Genomic DNA, 20,399 nt, shown 5'->3' with positions numbered 1-20,399 from the left:
TAATGTACTGATGTTAATTCACCTAAAAAATTTTAATGATGTAGAGACAGGTTTTTAAGATCCCAACAAGAGTATGTTGAGATCACTTCATTAGCTCGTCGCTTTGGAGTTAGGTCTCATTGCTTCTAGAGGACTCCAATTTTTATGAGTCTTTAGTAGTAGTTCTTAAGGAGTCGCGGGTCTTGTACCAACACTCATCCTTGTATACAATAGAGGCTTCATAGATAGAAAAGTTCGCTAAGTCTTTCAATTTCAGATGTTTTATTTAAAACTTATGGTTCATACTTAGAATATTTAGTTCATTGTTTAGATTTGGTAAATTATTTTAAAACGTTTCTTTCACTTTATTTTTGTGTATACTTGAGTTAGTCTTCCGCTTGTAGACAACAAGGATGAGGTTTCTCTTGGATACAAACATTGATTCTTGAGTGTCGGCCACGTCCAAGTTGTAGGCTCAGGTCGTGACAACACCTAGAGTGTATATTTTATCGTGACTAAGATCTTCTTCTTATCTCTTCATTTAAAATATCACTCTTTGCATATTTCGTAGTTACAACACCATTGTGAGAACAATTAGTTAAAGAAAATTAAAGAATTTCCTAAGAGTATGGTAGAGTATTAAGAAGACACAGTCCCTATATTTCTTCATAAAATTATACACCCATTCCAGAAAGCTAGTGAAGGGAACCCTATAAATTATTTATATGATCTGAAATATGACTTCCCTCTATATATCTAATATTCATCAATTTTTTAGCAGGAACAACTTGTTATTGCTAGTTTTTGAAGAATAAAGTGTCTAAAGCCTGTCCCATAAGCATCTAGTGTGTGTCTTATTCACACCATGTTTTTATCATTATCTTAAACTTATTGTCTGATATGGCCACAAACATGTAGGTGCTTAAATTAATCCTTATTATTCAGACTCAGGTTTATTAGAAGAAATTACATGTAGATGTATTTTCTTGGTAAATATAAAATCTTTCATCTTAATTTTTCAAATATGATAATTACTACTGTTCAAACACACCATCTTTCTTATATTTGAATCCATTAATCAAATAAGCAATCAACGATAACATAATTCTTTGATACCACTTTATTGAAAAAGACAAGCACTAATTAAGGTCCACGGCAGGGCGATATTCGAGTCTAAACATTCCCTTTAATTTAATCAAAAGGAGACAAACAAATTTAAGCGCAAACCACCTTTGGGAAGAAAAAATAATCATCAAAATAAATATGGCAAGAAAAAACTAAATCCCCTTCTAAACATTAAGATTTACGTTGAGAACCTCTTCAGACTAAATAGTAAAAACCACGACATCAAAATTTCACTATAATTAACAAGAGTTAAAAAAAATTCTCCAAAATGGTCACCAAATAATTGTCAAACAATAAACAACAATAACTACAAAATAGCACCAATGAACTAGAGAAGAAAAAGAGTAAAATCACCAAAATGCAACTATTCCTCACGAACTAAAATCTTGAGCAATAGTACTCTACAGTCTACATATTCTCTAATAACATCCCATAAATACATAAGCCATGGAAAACTAGGCAACTCTATCTAAATAGGAGTAAAGCTTATTTCTTCATTGGGTTAAAAAAGGGGGGGGGGGAATTTGAAACCTCTCGTCACGAATCCTTCGATATTTAGAAATTTATCAAATTAAACCTAATTTAAATCCATATCATCATCAAAATATCAATAGACATGGCAATAGCCGAAATGAAAAGAGAGGAGGGGGTGGTTCAAACTCAAAACTCTAGCGTGAAAAGCATTTCCAAGGTCAATTACTTATCATTGAACCGTCAATCAAATTTTTATACTTCAAATACAAGATTTACGAAAAAATATTAGGTTCTTTCGAACCCATTAATTCCCACCTAGCTCCACCTCTTCTTAGAGATGACTTTTGATAATTTTCTCACATAAGTGTTGCACCAAAGATCCAAAAAGAACTTTTTTAGCAAATATTACAAATGGGAGGGACATCTTTGTCGCCATAACGGACAACTTTAAGAAGATGGAATGGCACAAGCGCTCAACTGGTGGGTAGAACATAGGTTTTGAAAATTTATAGGGAGATGTTATACGGGATTATTCAAAGGTAAAGTTTTTGCAGATCAATAATTAGTGATGATTTGTGAAGGCCGTTGTAAAAGTTACAATAATGCCTTTGAACATTCTGAAAAGACTCAAACATGTTATTGAGCTAATGTTAATTACATACAAGAAGGTGAAATAAAATACACTAGTATTTGTAATTAAACAATTGAATGAAATGTCTTACCAAAACACCAACAAATGCAAGGTTTGGGACCAAAGTTAGTGCCAGAGTATGAGCCTTGTCAGAAAAGAAAACAAAAGTCAATACCATAGGATTGCATAACAAGTTCAAAGGGGAAAGGAACTGATTTACCTTGCAAAGGAATGAAAATGCAATTAGTAGACTTCCCAAAAGCAAACCAGAGGCAGACATCTGAAAAATTAATTTTTACATAATGAATAAGTGACTTTCATGTGTTTTAATTTTTCTTTAAACTATCATGAATTAGGAATATTATATATATTATTACCATTAGAAGGGGTCTTCTACCAGCTCTATCTATCAAAAGTGCACCTCCTGCAGTTACTCCAACCTAAAAAAAATTAACATAAACATAAATTATGCATTTTCAACAAGACAATTACTTTTAAGGGATGACCTCATCAGAAAACAAAAACCTGTAAAATGCCAAAGAGAATCGTTCCAAGACTGGGATTAAACCCTGATAACATCAAATAATGTATGTTAGTCATAGCTGACAACAATTATGACCAATAGTTTGAGAATCGTGTTTTGTTATTTCACAAATAACACAAGAAAGTAAGGTGTTTAGATTAATATATGTCAAAAATTCTCTCTTCATACAACCTCTCAATCTCAACATCAACGTACAAATATATAGTAAATATGTTCACCTTGTTGACTGACGTGCAAACTTTGTGTGTAAGGAGAAATACCTAACACCGATTGAGGATCTCAAAATATAGATTGGTCATTATCACTCTTGACGGTATCCTTCTATTTCAGCTTATTAGTGATGTATATGGATCTTTTATTGGAGTTGTATTGCGGTAGAGAGCTAACAAGATCTTCCACCCTGATATTTTACGCTAGCAATATGTTAACTTTTGCTTAGACAAACTGTATTTGTGACTAAAACATAATTGTTATTGATAATACTATATCATTTGAAAAATGATATCATGTGTATTTGGGTCCAACTCCATAATTTACATTGATCATGCAGCTCTTCGGTACATGATGGTTAAAAAGGATGTGTATCGAAGATCATTCCATGGATGGCTATTGCAAGAATTTGACCTTGAAGTCAATAATATGAACGGCATGGAGAATCAAGTGGCAGATTACACTTTTCAAGATGAGCATCTACGAGCGGTGTCTAGTGTGATGGAGCCTTACTATGCTGATATTACTATCTTTTTGGTGACTAGCCTCAATCTTGAATAAGCGAAATCATAGCAAAAGAAGAATTTTCTAAAAAAAAATATAGACACCACTTCTGATATGAACCTTACCTATTTCATATATATGTGGATAACATGATTAGGTGGTATATATCTTAAGAAGAATAACACTTTCTTAGAAAACATGTCATGATTCACCGATTGGATGCTACTATAAAGGTATGTGGATACTTGCAAAAAATATTTGATTGTGGTTATGTTGGCCCATCATCTATCAGTGACCACTACCAATTTTGAGGTTCGATTTCAAAAATTCAGATATATATGCATCTAAACATAGTCACGGAGGTGGAAATATTAGATGTTTGGGGGTTAGATACTATGGGCCCCTTTGTGAGTTTCAATGATTCAATGTATCCTAGTGGTTGTGGACTATGTTTATAATTGAGTGGAGGTTGTTTCTCTACCTAATAATAACGATAAGAGCGTGATGCACTCCTAAACAAGAATATTTTCACTAGATTGGATATGTAAATAGTTATTACTAGTGACAAGAAATCTCACCTCTACTATAATTTTTGCAAGTTTATTAGAAAATTATAGTGTAAGGCATATGGTTGAAACCTCATACCATCTATAGATGTGATCAAGTGGAATTTTTTAACAAGGAGATCAAGAGCATCCTGTCCTAGACTAGTAATGCAAATTGAACTAACTGGTAAAAATGTCAAATAATGTTTTGTGGGCCTATCAAAAAACTTTCAACACTCCTGTTATGTCTTTTCACCTTCTCGATGAACTATAGCATAAGGGGTCTAGGCCTTGAAAAAGTTAAACTTTGAGTGGAAAGATGTAGAAAACACGACGTTGACTCAACTTAACAAACTGGATGTATTATTATTATAGTCACTACAACAAAAACAACTTTTAGCAGCAATAAATATTGACATTAATAAAAAATGCTAAAGTTTTTACCGGCATTAATTAAGTCTCATTAGAACGAATGTCGCTAGAAATTTTGTTGTTTAATTAAGTCAAATGCTATAAAAATAAGTAGCTTATTTGCTTTCACACTCTTTTGGACTTTCTTTTGGAGATCCTTGATATATTCATTTGTATATCTTTTAAAATTTCTATATATTTTAGGGAAAATACCCAAGTACCTCCTCAAGCTATGCCCGAAATCCCAGAGACACACTTATACTATACTAAGGTCCTATTACCCCCCTGAACTTATTTTATATGTAATTTTCTACCCCTTTTTAGCCTACGTGGCACTAGTTCGAAAAAAAAGTCAACCATCGTTGGGCCCAAAAGATAGTGCCACGTAAGCTAAAAAGGGGTAAAAAATTATTAATAAAAATAAGTTCAGGAAGGTAATAGGACCTTAGTATAGTATAAGTGTGTCTCTGGGATTTCGGGCATAGGTTGAGGGGGTACTTGGGCATTATCCCTATATTTTAACTATCATCATTTGTCATGATTATAATTGACCTTGTTGTATGATCTCTCGTAACTCTAGATCTTCTTTTATGATAAAGTCTTGCATTCTCTTTCAAACCAAAATATTTGCCATTAGCACATGGTAACATTGTTGTTTATTGACCTTTTTGTACTAACCATCTTTGTCTTTAAATGTATAACTATCTATTGAAAATCAGGATATGATATCAATTGTTATATTAGATATGACCACTACTTTTGAGGAACCATAGCTCTTCAAAAACTATAAGAAAGTAAAGTTTCAAATGTGTAACTCAACATAAGTACTTTAGCATGGTGAATTCCTTGCTTGAAATAAACAACAATCATCAGCCACCTCCTATAGGAGTTTCTGAAATTCTTGACTAAACTCGAATAACTTCAAGGTTATAATTACTTTTCTTACAGCTCATGATTGTTCCCAAAAGTCCTTGTCTTCTACCTTCTTCTTCAATCAATCCATCTAGTCAATGAAGTTCCTTACAAATACCAAACAATACAACCTACAATTAACTAAGAATGTAACTAATATTTTGTCGTGAAACCACACAACGAAACTAACTATTACAACTCATGAACTATATAAGACCAGGTTCTTTGGTTGTAGTAGTTGATTCTTCTTTGAGATTGTTGTGTGCTAGACAATTGACATTTTTTTCAGCTTATTATTTTTACTGTTTTATACTTATTTCAGTTTAATGCTTCCTATTCCTAGCTAGCCTTGGTCAACATTAGTTGCTTAACTTTTTGAAGTTAGTAGCCCCTTTTATGGCTTTAGTGGTACATGTTCTTATTTAGTCTTAATATCCATTTTGTAAATAGCTACGAGATAGGAAAAGGTTAGGTTTTCCTGTATAAATTCAGATCTTTTGAAAATTAATACAAAGCAAAAATTTCATAAATTTACTCTATTTTTATTCTTCAAAACAGTTTCTTGAGTGTTTCTATTTTAACAGTGGTATCAGAGTCTATAGTTGATCTTAGAGGACCAAATCGTTTTTACCTAAAATACAAAGGACATATAACAACCTACCTTTAAATCATTCACTTTCACTGGTGAAAATTACCAAATCTTGTTTGTGATAATACAAGCTTTTATGGAAGCACATGTAATTTGGAAAAATATAACGGAAGATAAACCACTTGCTACTATATCACCAACTCATACTTTGGCTTAGATAAAATCCAACAACGAAAAGAAGGAAAAGAAATCTAAAGCCAAGTCTCTTAAGTATAATTAAGTGACAAATTCTATGTTTTAAAAAATCATGGCTTGTAAAAAAACAAAGGAGGCTTGGGATAGGTTGAATGCAGAATTTCAAGGCAATGATTAAATACGTCAAATCCAAGAGTTGAACCTGAAAAAGAGAGTTTGATCCTTGAATATGCAGAAAGATGAAACAATCAGTAAGTATGTTAATAAAAAAACCTTAATTTTTAATAACATTAGATTTCTTGGTGAAGAGTTTACAAATAAATAAATTATGGAGAAAGTTCTTGTGACTCTTCCGGAGAAGTTTAAATCTTAGATTTCCTCTCTTGAAGAATCCAAGGACCTGTGCAAACTTTAATTAGGTGAACTAATAAAAGCTCTTCAATAACAAGTGAAAAGAGGGAATATAAGATTGGACAAGTTCATTGACGGAGCTTTTGTTGTACAAAAGGGTTCAACCAAAAGAATAAGGGCAAGCATGATGGAGGAAGAAATAAGGGAGATGTTAAGCAGAAGTTCCCTCCTTGCAAAAATTGTAAAAGAACTACACATGTAGAGAAGTATTGTTGGTGGAGAGTCGATACTATATGCGACAATGGTAAGCAAACGAACATATATATTAGGTATGCAAATAAAGAGAAAATGTCTTTAGATCTTTGCAAACACAAGTAACAGAAGTTGTAGATGTATGTGCATGAGGAGCAACTCGTTGCAGTTTCATATTTTTAAATCAATGAATCCTCTGATTCATGGCTTCTTGATAATGGATGCACACATCACTTGTACAATTATGCTGATCAAATTCCTTGTTGATACTTACAAATCTAAAGTAAAAGCTAGAAATGGTGAGGCAGTAGAAGTCAAAGGTAGAGGGACAATGTCAATCTCTACAATATCATGTATCAAAACTATTCGTGATGTTCCGTATACACCTGATATGAATCAAAATTTATCGAGTATTGAACAATTGCTTGAAAAAAATTATACTCTACATTTAAGAATCGTGAATGTATTGTTTCTGACCCTTCTGAATTTGGACTAATATAAGTTAGGATGATGAACATAATGTTTTCAGTTGATTGGGACAAAATAACTGATCAGGCTTACACTATTACTACACAAACGTGTACAAACCTATGGCACAACAGGTTTGGCCACTTTTATTTGAGAAGCATCGCAAAGATGAAAAAGAATGATCTAGTGGAAAATAAGCATGAATTCCTTTCTAATGTTCAAGCTTTTGAAACCTTCCAACACAGAAAGCAAACAAATTTGCCATTTCAAGTAAATCAAGTATGTAGAGCTAAGAAAAAACATCAGGTCATTCATATGAATGTCTACAATGAAAACTTATTCATTGAGTAGTAACAAATATTTTATCCTCCTTGCTAATAATTACACTATAATGTGTTCGGTTTATTTCATTAAACTGAAGAGTGAAGTCTTTGGTGTTTTTAAGCAATTTAAAGCTTTAGTAGAAAATCAATGTAATCTTAGTATTACAACTTCAACGTCTGACAATGGAGGAGAAAATACTTCTTCTTAGTTTGTGGAGTTTTGTAATTACATTGGAATTGAATGACAATTGGCATTACCATACACTCTCATAACAAAATGGCGTGTCTAAAAGGAAGAACAAGACAATAATGGAGATGGCCTGATGTCTTTTGCTCAAAAGAAGGATCCCAAATTAAATTTTTAGGCACAGGCAATCAATATCTCTGTATATTTGCTGAAAATATTCCCTACTAAGGCCTTGCAAGACAAGACTCCATATGAAGCTTGATGTGGGAACAAACCATTAGTAAATCCTCTCACAATCATTTGGCATTTATGTTTTTATCGAGTTCCAAAGACAAAGAGAAATAAGCAGGACAACAGGGTTCATAAGGTCATATTTATGAGCTTTAGTTCCTCCAAATGATACATGATTTTTTGTTTCAAATAAGAAAACCTAATTCTCAGCCGAGAAGTAAAGTTTGATGAAGCAACCAAAAAGGATAGGAAAAATCATAAGACCTCTTATTCTATTTTATTTTCAAAAGAGCAGCCTCAACTTCCACAAAATGAACTATAGGATGATGTACTAGTGAGGGAACTCGAACCTTAAAAGATGTCTATTAGTAGGGTAATTGTTTTACCTCTTAACCAAAAACCTATACTAAAGCACAAGACTCTCAGACATGTAAAATATCTATGCAAGATGAACTAGACATGATTCAAAATAATGTAACCTGATAGCTTGTTGACTTGTTGACAGACCTTGAAATATTAAGGTATTGGTATAATTGGATTTTCAAACATAAGGCTAGATTGGTGATGAAGGGATTGCACAACAATATAGTGTAGATTACGAGAAAACATTTGTTCATGTAGCAAGGTATGACAAAATAAAGCTTATTCTTGCATTTTCATCTCACAGTTCCTGGTAGATTCATCAGTTTGATGCAAAATAAACTTTTTGAATGGTTTGCTTACTGAAGAGATCAATGTAGAGCAATGTGATGGTTTCTCGATTCCTAGAAAAGGTGAGCAAGTTTATCTTCTAACATATGTCTTGTATGGCAAGCCCCAAGGGTATGATATGAGTGGATAGAAAATCATCTCATCCAACTTGTCTTTAGTAGAAGTTGAAGTGAAGCTACTTTTTTATGTGAACTTCTCAGCATGTGAGTCCTTAATTATCTCAATTTATGTGGATGACATGCTTGTGATAGGAAGCAAAATTGAACTAATACAAAATGGTTCAGGATGAAATGGAGAAAATCTTTGAAATTAATGATCCATGAGTCATGAAATACTTCCTTAGCATGGAAGTGTTGCAGTTAAGTGATGGAATTGCCATATACCATAAGAAATACATTTTGGATATTCTTATCAGGTTCAAAATGCAAGACTGCAAATCTTTGAATACTCCAATCTCTATTGGTGTGAAGTATGGCAATGATGAGGATTTCGAAAAAGTGGATGATTGTATATATAGAACCTTAATTAGTAGTCTTCTATATCAAACCCCGAACATACCTGACATTCTTTTTTTGTAAGTTTACTCTCTAAGATCAAAAATTCTTCTAGTGACACACACTTCAGAGTGTCTAAGAGATTGTTAAGTTATATTAAAGGTACCTACTAATTTGGAACTTTTTTTCCAACATCTGTTGAAGTAACTATGAACCTGATCGGGTACTCTGATAGTGATTCGGGTGGTGGGGTTGATAATTCCAGAAGCACCTCTGGGTATCTCTTCTATTTGGGGACAAGTTGTTTTAGTTGGAGCTCTATGGAACAAAAAACTAAAACTCAATCAATAACATAAGATAAGTACATAACTGTTGTATCTTTTGTGAATCAAGTTATCTGCCTAAGGATGATTTTGAAGGACTTATGCCATGAACAAACAAAAATAACCAAGATCATGTGTGACAATATATCAGTAGTTTCAATCTCAAGATATCTAGAGTTTCATGGTTGAATTAAGTATATCAACATCATGTGAAGTTAACGATCTAATGAAGTGTTGTTTTTTTCATTGTTCATCTGAGAACCAACTAGCTAACATGTTCACAAAGTCATTGCCAAAAGGAAAGGTTTGAAAATCTGAGGCAAAGAATTGATGTTTGTCAAAAGAATGCCATGAGAAGTGTAAGACAATTGTCATTTTTTCCAGCTTATAATTTTTTTACTGTTTTTTACTTATTTCCATTTAGTGATACCTATTTTCTAGCTATACTTAGGGTGTGTTTGGTATGAAGAAAAATATTTTTCAAGGAAAATATTTTCCTAGAAAATAAGTAGACTTTTCACTTGTTTCTCATTTTTTATTGGTGAGTAGAAAATATTATCCGAAAAAGATTTTTTAGTATTTGATTTATGAATCAAAATTATTTTTGAGAAAAATCTTTTATTTTTACTATAAATTAAATAATTTTGTAATTGAAATAGAAAATATTTTTTAAAAATAAAGTTTAATTATTTGTTGGGGAGGGTGGTGTGGTAGGAGGGGGGGTGAGATGGGTAAAAAAATAAAAAATTTAAAATTAAATATATCTTTTACAAACAAACTTAAATTTTTTTTGGGGGGGTGGGGGGGATGGGGGTTGGGTTGGTCTGAAAAACAAAAATATGAAATTAAAAGTATTTTTTAAAAATAAAACTTTGAACTTTTTTTTTATGAAGGTGGGACCTAGTAAGGGACTGGTTGGGTGGGGTCAAAGGTAGGGGTGGGGTGACAAATAAATTTTGAAATAGGAAATATATTTCAAAAACGTACTTTATATTTTTTTTTGGGGTGGGGGGGGGGCGTCAGGGTGAGGGTGGGGTAAAAAATGAAAGAAAATTGAAGTTGAAAATTATTTTAAAAAATAACCTTTAAATTTATTTTATTTTTTCAAAAATGATTATTTTTTCAACAAAAAACTGTAATTTGAAGTTGGAGGAAATTTTTGGAAAATGGTTTGCTTGATTTTTTAAGGAAAGTCATTTTCCCTGAATCTGAGGAAAATAAGTAGATTTGAAAAAACATTTAACCCAATCAAACATCAGAAAAATTGGAAAATATTTTTCAGGAAATGATTTACTTCATGCCAAACACACCCTTAGTCTACTTTAGTTGCTTAACTTTGTGAAGTTAGGGATTCATTTTATGGTTGTTAGTGACACATGTTGTTATTTAATTTAAATATCCACTTTGTAATTGGCTATTAGATAGAAAATGATTAGGGTTTTCCTTGTATAAATTCAGATCTTGTGCAAATTAATACAAATCTAAAATTTCATAAATTCACTCAACTTTTAATTTTCAAATCAGTTTATTGCATTGTTTGTGTTTTAACAGTGTGAACACTTCTCACATTAACGCCTCTCTCTTTGGGCGTGCTGAAGATCCAAAATATTTTGATATTTTCTATTCATAGGAGTAAGTATGTGGGCTGCTTTATACTTCTCTCATCCCACCAATTATTTGTTGAAGTCTTTTCATGAATATATCTAATTCTTTTTTCCCAACTCCAAGCTAACTCCATATGTATCATGATTAAAACTTCCTTTGTTTTGATATTCACTTTCTACTCAAATTGTACTAAGACCAATTATAATTCTCTAAGGTTATCTGGTATACATGAAAACCAACTTCAATCAACGATCACCTATACTCATGTTAAGGCAATATGTTCTCTGATCGAATTCACGCTAATTTGTTTACTTCCTTTTTGAAAGGACATAATTCTTGTACTCTAATAAATTGATTTTGACTTATTCAATTATCAAAACATCATATGATGTTGAAAGTACATCCAGAGATGAAAATAACTTTTGACAAGTTAACATCCATATGTATCATGATTAACACTTCCTTTGTTTTGATTTTCAGTTTCTAGTCAAATTGAACTAAGTCCAATTATAATTCTCTAACGTTATCTTGTATATATGAAAAACAACCTCAATCAACGATCACCTATACTCTTGTTAAGCCAATATGTTCTCTGATCGAATTCACGCTAATTTGTATACTTCCTTTTGGAAAGGACCTAGTTCTTGTACTCTAATAAATAGATTATGACTTATTCAATTATCAAAACATCATATGATGTTTAAAGTACATCCAGAGATGAAAATAACTTTTGACAAGTTAACATTATTATAATAATTACCTGCAGATTTAAAAATCTCGGTTGAATAGAAAATAATTCCATTAATTCCCACAAACTGCTGAAAAGCCATCAAACCGACAGAAATCTGAAGAAGAGAAATAAAAAAAAGTAGGTTAGTATGGATGGATGATATGATAATGGAATACTATAAAGTATATGGAGAAGCTAAGCTTACAATAACTGCGCGATAATTTGATGTATCAAATAAGTTAATAAATGTTGCTTTGGGAAGCGTTTCAAGGATGTCCAAATACTCCTGCAAAATAACAAGGTCATGTTTTGCATCTTTGTAGCAGAAATTAAGATTGATGCATGGTAGCTAGAGACATACTTGTATTGTCGACCTTTCATATGAAATATCTGCATCTTTTCCTCTTAGCTTTCTTAGAGCCGCTTCAAACTCTTCTTGTTGTCCATTCATAGCCTGCTCCAACACATGCATGATTCTCTTTACTTTACACTTGTTTCATGCAGGCGAAGTAGAAGCTATATATAAATTCTAACTCAATCGACGGTAATACACATGTTGACAACCGTACAATATGACATATGGTGGACATAATAAAACATCCTCGATCCATGCATCGGGATAAAAAAAATTATATATCTAGTTCAAGATTATTTTGGCTATTAAAGTTATGAAACTTGAATTAGTGCGAATAAATGGTGGAAATTGATGGGAGGCCATTAATGGGCTATAAAAAGAAACTTGATGATGGGAGTGTATAATTTGTGTAAATGGCTTTAAACTACAAGGATGGTTGAAAGAGAACTTCCAAATCCCTTTGAGGTAAGTTGAAGATGGCTTATGTAATTAACAACGTTGATCATAATTTAGTATAGTTGAGCTTATGCTGGTCTATTTGAATGTTGTAGCAAAGATTTTATGAAATGAAACCTAATGGGATTGAAGTGAGAAAGGAACTGTTGATTTCGTATCGTGTAACATTAGTGTTGCATCTTTCTCTGTCTATATTATATCTTTATGGCGCAAAGGAAAGGCGTCCAAAACCTTCTTCTAAAACACCTGTAACTCAATGTGCCACTAGCACAACACGATGATGCCTTGTTCCCTCTTCTGTGTGATACGATTGATGCGACATGCGTATCACACTTATTTCCTGTCTCTAATTTCAAGCAATACAATCTACCGCCCAACATGAAGTGTCGATCTCGTGTATAATTTGTGTAAATGGCTTTATGCCAAATCCAACTCGGACTAGGAAAAAAAAAGACCTAGGTCATCTAATCCCCATTGTAACACAATAGTATATTAGAGTTAGGTTTGAACTCACTAATATTTGTGGTTAGTCTGAAATTGAGTAATAAATGTGTTACATCAATCATAAAATAAATTCGGTGGGGGTGGGATGGGGGGTTACGATTTCCCTATGTCCAAGATAAGTTTAAAAGTTCAAGTGAATCAAAAGTTACAATTGAATTTATAAAAGGCCTCACTTGGCTACACATTCAACCTTTCGAGGTATGCCAAAATATATTATAAATACCCCCAAGGCAGGGGAAAGAGATCAGTAAATATTCATTTTTTTCAAGTTAAGGGTTGTCCCTTCTCCTCCTATCTACATCTAAGGTAGCTTCATAAGCCAATCCATGGTAAATTCATTCCATTAATACAATGGAATTAAGATCCCAAAACAACATTATGAGTTCTTAGGTTGTGAAAATTCTTCAAAAATATATGGAAGAGTGATTGAGGTGTAATTTGAGAAATTGATAAAGGTAAAAACTTTTAACCTTTTTATGGTGCTTGTGAGTCATTAGACTTTTATAGATAATCCTTTCCTAATATACTTTTGACAGAAAAGGTGATATGAAATAGGGCTTTTTAGTGTATGTGGTACAAGCTCGCATCGAGCCTTCATAATTTCAATCTACCTGATAATATTTATGGGAAACGTCACTTTGGTGAGTACATTTTAATAAATAATTATTGATTTTGGTGATACTTTTTGTTTATTACTATCTATAGTAATACATAACAATACTATAATAAATCTATTATATATAAAAAGTAAACTATACATTATAAATGTATTACAGTTGTTTTAAAAGATATTATGGCTGTTTGGCAAGAAAGTGACGCAGTTTATTATAAGTGTATTAAAGTGTATGATAAATATATTATCTATGAATAAAACATGTACGTTATGTGTTTTATAAAATGTTCTCCATAATATTTAAGTAAATTGTATTATAAATGTATTACAAGTGTCAACTGAAAAATATGTTATTGTTGTATATATTATTCTTAATACAGCATTTCTATCGTAAGAAGAATTTTTTTGGTGCAGGACCAAAGGCTTCTCGACTCATTTCGATTGAGCCTATAAATGTAAATTAATGTTAAATATGTAGAATTAGGTTAGGTTTGTAGTTGAATCTTGTTTAAATTATTAGAATTCATGTCATAGGCGTATTTTCGGGTATCGTTTAGGGATTAAAGCATGCCTAGTTTTGTTGTGTGATCTTGCTTGCATTGTAGTTATTTTTGGTAGTTGTTGTAATTATTGTTATCTTGGGATCGGTCTTATCCAAGAGGTAGGCTAGTCCTTAGACTGCGTCTTGGAGCCGTTAGACTTAAGAAATGATCTGACGTCGCTTCAGACGGCTTAGCTCCATGTAGACTGATATAACATACAATTCTTTATTAGGTGAAAACTTAACTCATATGACCTTTCATCCATAATTTCCCTTGTGGTTCCACTCAGGTATGTTTGTTGGTGATTTTTGCACTTAATTGGTTATTTGAGAATAGGTCATGAATTTGAAGGTGGAATGTGTAAGACCTCTAAATGAGATAGGGTATCTAGAGCCTCACACATTCCTATGAGCTTGTTAACTTGTTAATTAAGTATTTTAAAGCAGGCTTGGGTGATTTGAAGTCATTTGGAAGTCAAATATCAAGGGACGACCAAGACGTTCGATGACAAGTCACCTAAGGGGCGTTATGTTTTTATGTTCTTATGTGTGTGTCATGAGCCTATGAAGTCTTAAAATGAATAATAATAATAATAATAATTTTTATAAGCAGTGTATGGATTTTCACGAAGTTTGGAGGTCAAACATCCAAGAACGTCTAACACATTCGAAAGTTTTCCCTTGAGACGTTCATGTGTGTCTTGAGTGTGTCTGGCATGTTTCGATGTGTTTTGCATGTTTGTTTTGGGGAGAAACTGATGAGAAAGGTCCTTTACTTGTTAATGTTCATATGTACGTTTGAAACGCCCGGGTACGACTCCTAAGGGCTCCGCAAGAGGCCCTCAAGAAGGACCAGAAAGCTGTTGACACACTGTCTTGGCAGTATCAATCGACCGAACCAAACGATGCCTCGTCAGTCCACCAATGGTCCGCCGAGAGTGAGGCGTTGATAGACACTTAGCTTGGTTAAGTCTTAAGGCAGTGGTCCAACCTCATACCCAAATGACGGCCTGCAGTACTATCTGTCGATGGACCTACTAGGCGTCGATGGGTCCGTCGATACAGACTTGTAGAATTGCCATGCACCCTGCCTAATTATGAGGTGAATGGGAAATTCACCCCACGTGCTAACCTGACCCGAGGCATTTTATTTACCCATTTTTAGGTATATTAGGTTGGTTAAAAACGTGAATATCCCATACCCAATCCTCCATTCAAAAATCAAACATCCCTCTCCCAAAATATGCTCTCTAAAAGCCTCCATTGATTCTGAAGTTCAAGTTCAGCTTGTAGATTGGATTACCATGGGTTCTTCACCAATTTTTAGTGGGTTATTCATGTAATAAAGGTATGGTGATCCTTAATCTATAGTTAATTTTCCATCTGGAGAGTCCTCTTCAAAGTTTTCAAATAAGTTCCATGATCAAATATGTTCTTCTTCAATCTAGTCATGGGTTCCCTCTTAAATTGATTTAAAAATCATAATATGAATGTATTGATTATTTTGACGTGATTTTCAATTCAATTGCATGATGAACTCAAGCTCTCTCACAAACTCGATTTTAGCCTATGTGTGGCTTTATGATCTTGATCTTGTGCATATCGATTTGTGATTCAATTATGTTAACATGCTAATACCTACTGTCTACTATGTGTATTGATGATGAATTGTTAAGGAATGATCCATGAGGGTTACGTTTGAAGGTTTTTGAATAAGTCTAGTTTATCATGTAGTAACTTGTGATCTTGATGTTGGGATGATTGTTATATGACTCAATCATGGTGAATTGTCTCAGCTACTGCATGTATATATAATGTGATTATAATTAGTATAATTGATCCAATAGATAACAATTGAATTGACAAAGATTGATATAGTTTTTTATAGCCTATAGAGTTGGTAGAGTAATGTATATTTTGTGATCTATATTCTAGGAAGGATGAAGCATGATTTAGCTATGATGTTCTATCTCTTTAGCTACTTCCCTAAATATATGTTATTGATAAAATATTATTGATTGACAATACTAGGGAGATTGGTTGATGATCTATAACTCGCTACTTATAGTATATATGTGATGTATTTTATTAGATTGTAGTATGATCTTGTAGCGACTTGTACATCGTTTCTTTCATTATTAAACGTACTTTTAGATACTAACCTATAATGTATTGATGATGAAAAATGTGTATTGATCAATGATGATCAAAGGTTGATGATATTGGTAAAAATGACTCTTCCTCTCTACTTTTCTATATTATTGTAGTTGATAAAGCTTTGTATGACATTGTCTGGTATGGTCCACTTATGGTGGTGGTGTTTACTTTATTGTCATTATATATATGTTGAGTATGTCCTTGAAGGCAAATTGATAATTATATGAGTGTGTTGTTATGATGATCACACTATGTGAAGCCTATGCCTACTTTCCTATTCTAGTTGTGATCTGGGTTGTATGGCTATTGTATAAGCATGAATATATCTATGTTAGGTTAAAGAGTAGGTTCTGCCATTGATGAGTTATAATAGTTTCTAACCCTATGCATGTACCCCTATGTAAATATGTGAATAGCTAATGCAAGGAGTCTTAAAGTGTAATGTGAAGTTTAGCTAGCCTCCTATGCTAATTGTGTTGTGTGGTCTATGCTTTAAAGTATATTGTAATCTTAAGAGGGTGGCTGCCTCAATGAGTTGATTTATAGACATTATGTGATCATGTTGACCAATGTACATACACCCTCACACATTATGCATGCTTAGAATGTAGCAAAGAGTCATGGTGTCTAATGAAAGGTAGTTTCATATTCACTAAATGTCTACTACTATGCATGTAAAATTAATGTATGTGAAGTATGTTATGTATTCATTAATCATGATGACTTGATAGGTGGACTAGTATGGGCAAGGGTATGAGACCTTGTCTATAAATTGCACATATGACCTTGATAAGATAGTTCCTCGGTTTGGTTTCTATGTACTTGAAAATGAATGTTTGGACAAGTTACGAATATGACTTATATACTCTGATGTTTAGTATATGATATGATTAAGTGTGAATGTGCATAGTGTCTTGGTGTGTTTGTATGTAAGGATTGCTCATATAGTTATATCTATAGACTTATGCATTTATATATGAATATGTGTGACATTTATGTGTTATATGAATGGTTTGCTCACATATAAGTATACACACACATGTATGAAGATCTAGTCAATAGTGAAGCCTTGAAAGGTGTGCTCAAGTGTTCCTGAAATAGATAGGTGCTTACATATGCTATGTCCATGTGAAAGGGTTTCTCACATGATATAGGTTGATGAATTCTCATGTATGACCTATGAGATAAGCATATGAGGGGATGAGTATCCTAAGCCTAATTTATAATATAAAGTTAATAAAGTCTTTTTAATAAAAAAGAAAGTTAGCTTAACACAGAGTGAACTTAAAGATGAGAGGTGTCCCTTCCCATTGTAGGAAGGTAGGTCACCATAATACCCATGATATGGATAACCACGATGCCTCGATAGTCATAAAGAGGGTTTCCATAGTGAATAACAATAATTCGTCATTTGGCATAAAGAAGGATTTCACATATATGCCTCCAAGTTCCATAACTATGTTTGCCACATAGGATCTAGCAAGTGATCTCACTTAGTATGATAGCATGTGTTAATGATCTACCTTGGCTAGGTAAGAACACCTTCCATTGGTGTGAGGCTCTACAACACCAAATTTCATGTTTAGCATCCATGGTCTTAGTGTCGGTTTAGTCTATAGTTTCCCTAAAGTAAAATGGACAATGGAAGTAAAGTAAGGACTCTAACTAGGGTAACCTAAGAGTAGTTGCTAGTGTAGATGGGGGTATGGGACTTCACCTATGGATTGCACAAGTGGATCTTGAGGGAAGACCTAAGAAGGTATTCTAATGCATGTTTCTATGTATATGTTCCTTATGCATTATTTTGTAGTAATTGTCTAGTTGTTGTGATAAAGTGCATGGTATGAGAGCACATGCTGGTATTAATGACCATATGATGAAGGTCTTGTATTGACATGAATGAAGTTGTCTTCACTTACTTGTTGATGTACGAAATTGAATGTTAAGACTTGTGGTCTTATGATAGGCTTATTAAGTATGTGTGTGGTTATGGGGTTTCAAATATACATTGCACTAGTAGACTTAGAGTAGAATTATGAGTAAGGTATTATAATGCATTGATGTGAATTGAAGTTGGTATATGTGCAAGTTGAAGTAGTTTACTGTAATATTCTTATGGCATTGGCTTAAATGTGTCTTTGATGTATTATACTTCTATGATTGTATGTGTTGACTTATGTAAGTTGAATGTATGGTTTTCCTTGTGACCTTAAGGTGATTCATTGCACCAAGTGTCACTAGAGGGTTACTTGGGAGGCTAATGAGTTAAAAGGAGAGGTTCACTGTTAAGAGGAAAAGCTTAATGTAAAGTGTGAGAAGCTTACTGTACAATGCTTTTAGATGTTGCTTAAATTTTATGTGTGTTTTTATATGATGTTTGACCTTTGAATATGTCTATATGAAGTATGCAAATGATATAACTGCTATTGTATAAAGGTTTTACAAAGATTTACTCAAAAAGGCATGAAGTATGATTTCAAGAAAATGTCCCTTTTTAATGCATGGTTGTCATACTTAGTGCATTCTTGTACTAACTGCATTCTTCTCTACTTTTTACAGAAAGTGTAGGTTATAAATTCTTAAGGGATGTCTCTATGATTGAGGATCTTGATATGTGACTCCTAAGATCAAGGAAAGGAATCCTTTGATCCAAAGATGTCATATGTCTAGTTTACTGTAAAGTTATGTTTAAGTATACTTATGTATTATGTTATAAAGAGACGTGTCCCTAAAGTACTCTTATGATGTTGAGTCTAGGATGGCAAAAAGAGATCAGAGTCTTTAACTATGTATGATGATATTTTATATATATGAAGTAATGTTCTAGCATATGAAGTGCTAAAAATGTTTTAAATATTCCGTTAAATTTACCTATGACAATGTAATGAATGACAATTAGGGGCTTGAATGATAATTAGGGGCTTGTATAAGACCTCTGAGAGGTCAAGTACGTCATGTTACTTCTAGGGGGTGCTCGCCTGATGTGACAGAGTGGATCCTGGTGACTCCGAAGTTAGTTCTGCACTATGGTATTCCCCGATTTGGGTCATAGCGGAGGATTTTGAAGTACTTGGAGTTTTTTATTTCATTATTTGAGGTATTTGTTCACATTTATCATCTTGGGTTCGAGTCCATACTACTTCCCTATTAGTCTCAATTTCAGTCCAAGCACACATCTGTTAGTCAGGTTCGAGTCCTGACGTGGTGTTTGTATTGGATTCCTGGTTTCCTATGTTGTGTATCGACTCTGTGGATGGTACTGGTATTTTTGGAATAATCTTAAGCATAGGTAGAAATTTTCCTAGTTGCTCTGTGTATCTATTAGGCTTATGGGGATCTGTTTATGTTATTTACTTTCAATTGTACACAAGTATATCATTTGGGCTTATGGGTTTATAGATAGTTTATTACTACTGTTCATTCTTTCCCTTCCTCGCGTGCTTAATGTTGGGATTTTCTTTTGCCATTTCATTTTATGACCTTTAGATGATTTCCTTCTTGCTTTTCGTTAGTCATTATTTAAAAAGCTTAGTCGACGTATGATGCCTATCGGTACCTATTATTTTGATACCCATACTACACTCTACATCTGTTTTGTTATGCATGCATGCCTGAGCACTAGTAAAAGCATTATTTTCAACCTTGTTGCAAGGATATCGGACACCATGGGTGAGCTTATGGTATCCGGGATCAACCTATCTCCTTCTCCATCTGTTTATAACTTTAAATAGTCTTTTCTATTTGAGAAAAGTGTGTTTTGTTCCTTTTTTTATGTTATGCCTCGTATTTTTTTTATATACGTAGTGCGCATCGTGATCTAGAAGACGTAAAGAAATATTAGGCAAGGATGTTATTTCCAAATGTGATATTAAGTATGAGTTGGCTAATGTAAGTGCCATTAACTTTAAGTGAGGGATTAATTAGTGGCTAATTTGGACTGATTTAATCCAATGGGCCCCACCACTCAAGGCAAAAATTA

General features: G+C 33.1%; 1 protein-coding gene across 4 annotated transcripts in view; it reads right to left on the bottom strand.

The window, feature by feature from the left end:
* Window positions 1-20,399, bottom strand: part of LOC101263771 (sugar transporter ERD6-like 8) — a 103,661-nt gene that overhangs the window by 32,422 nt on the left and 50,840 nt on the right. For all 4 annotated transcript variants that reach the window (XR_011212135.1, XR_011212134.1, XM_069290409.1 and 1 more), the window contains exons 9-15: window positions 12,156-12,248; window positions 12,000-12,080; window positions 11,825-11,909; window positions 2,735-2,778; window positions 2,587-2,649; window positions 2,430-2,489; window positions 2,301-2,354 (exon numbers count right to left, since the gene is read on the bottom strand). Coding sequence is in view for 2 of the 4 variants with exons in the window: in XM_069290409.1 (XP_069146510.1) it covers window positions 2,301-2,354; window positions 2,430-2,489; window positions 2,587-2,649; window positions 2,735-2,778; window positions 11,825-11,909; window positions 12,000-12,080; window positions 12,156-12,248 (480 nt within the window). In the remaining 2 variants the exon portion in view is untranslated. The remainder of the gene's footprint in view (window positions 1-2,300; window positions 2,355-2,429; window positions 2,490-2,586; window positions 2,650-2,734; window positions 2,779-11,824; window positions 11,910-11,999; window positions 12,081-12,155; window positions 12,249-20,399) is intronic.

The sequence above is a fragment of the Solanum lycopersicum genome, chromosome 10, assembly GCF_036512215.1.
Source record: "Solanum lycopersicum chromosome 10, SLM_r2.1".
Taxonomy (NCBI): Eukaryota; Viridiplantae; Streptophyta; class Magnoliopsida; order Solanales; family Solanaceae; genus Solanum; species Solanum lycopersicum.
The sequence above is the reverse complement of the archived record's forward strand: the minus strand, read 5'-3'. Positions and strand labels throughout refer to the sequence as shown.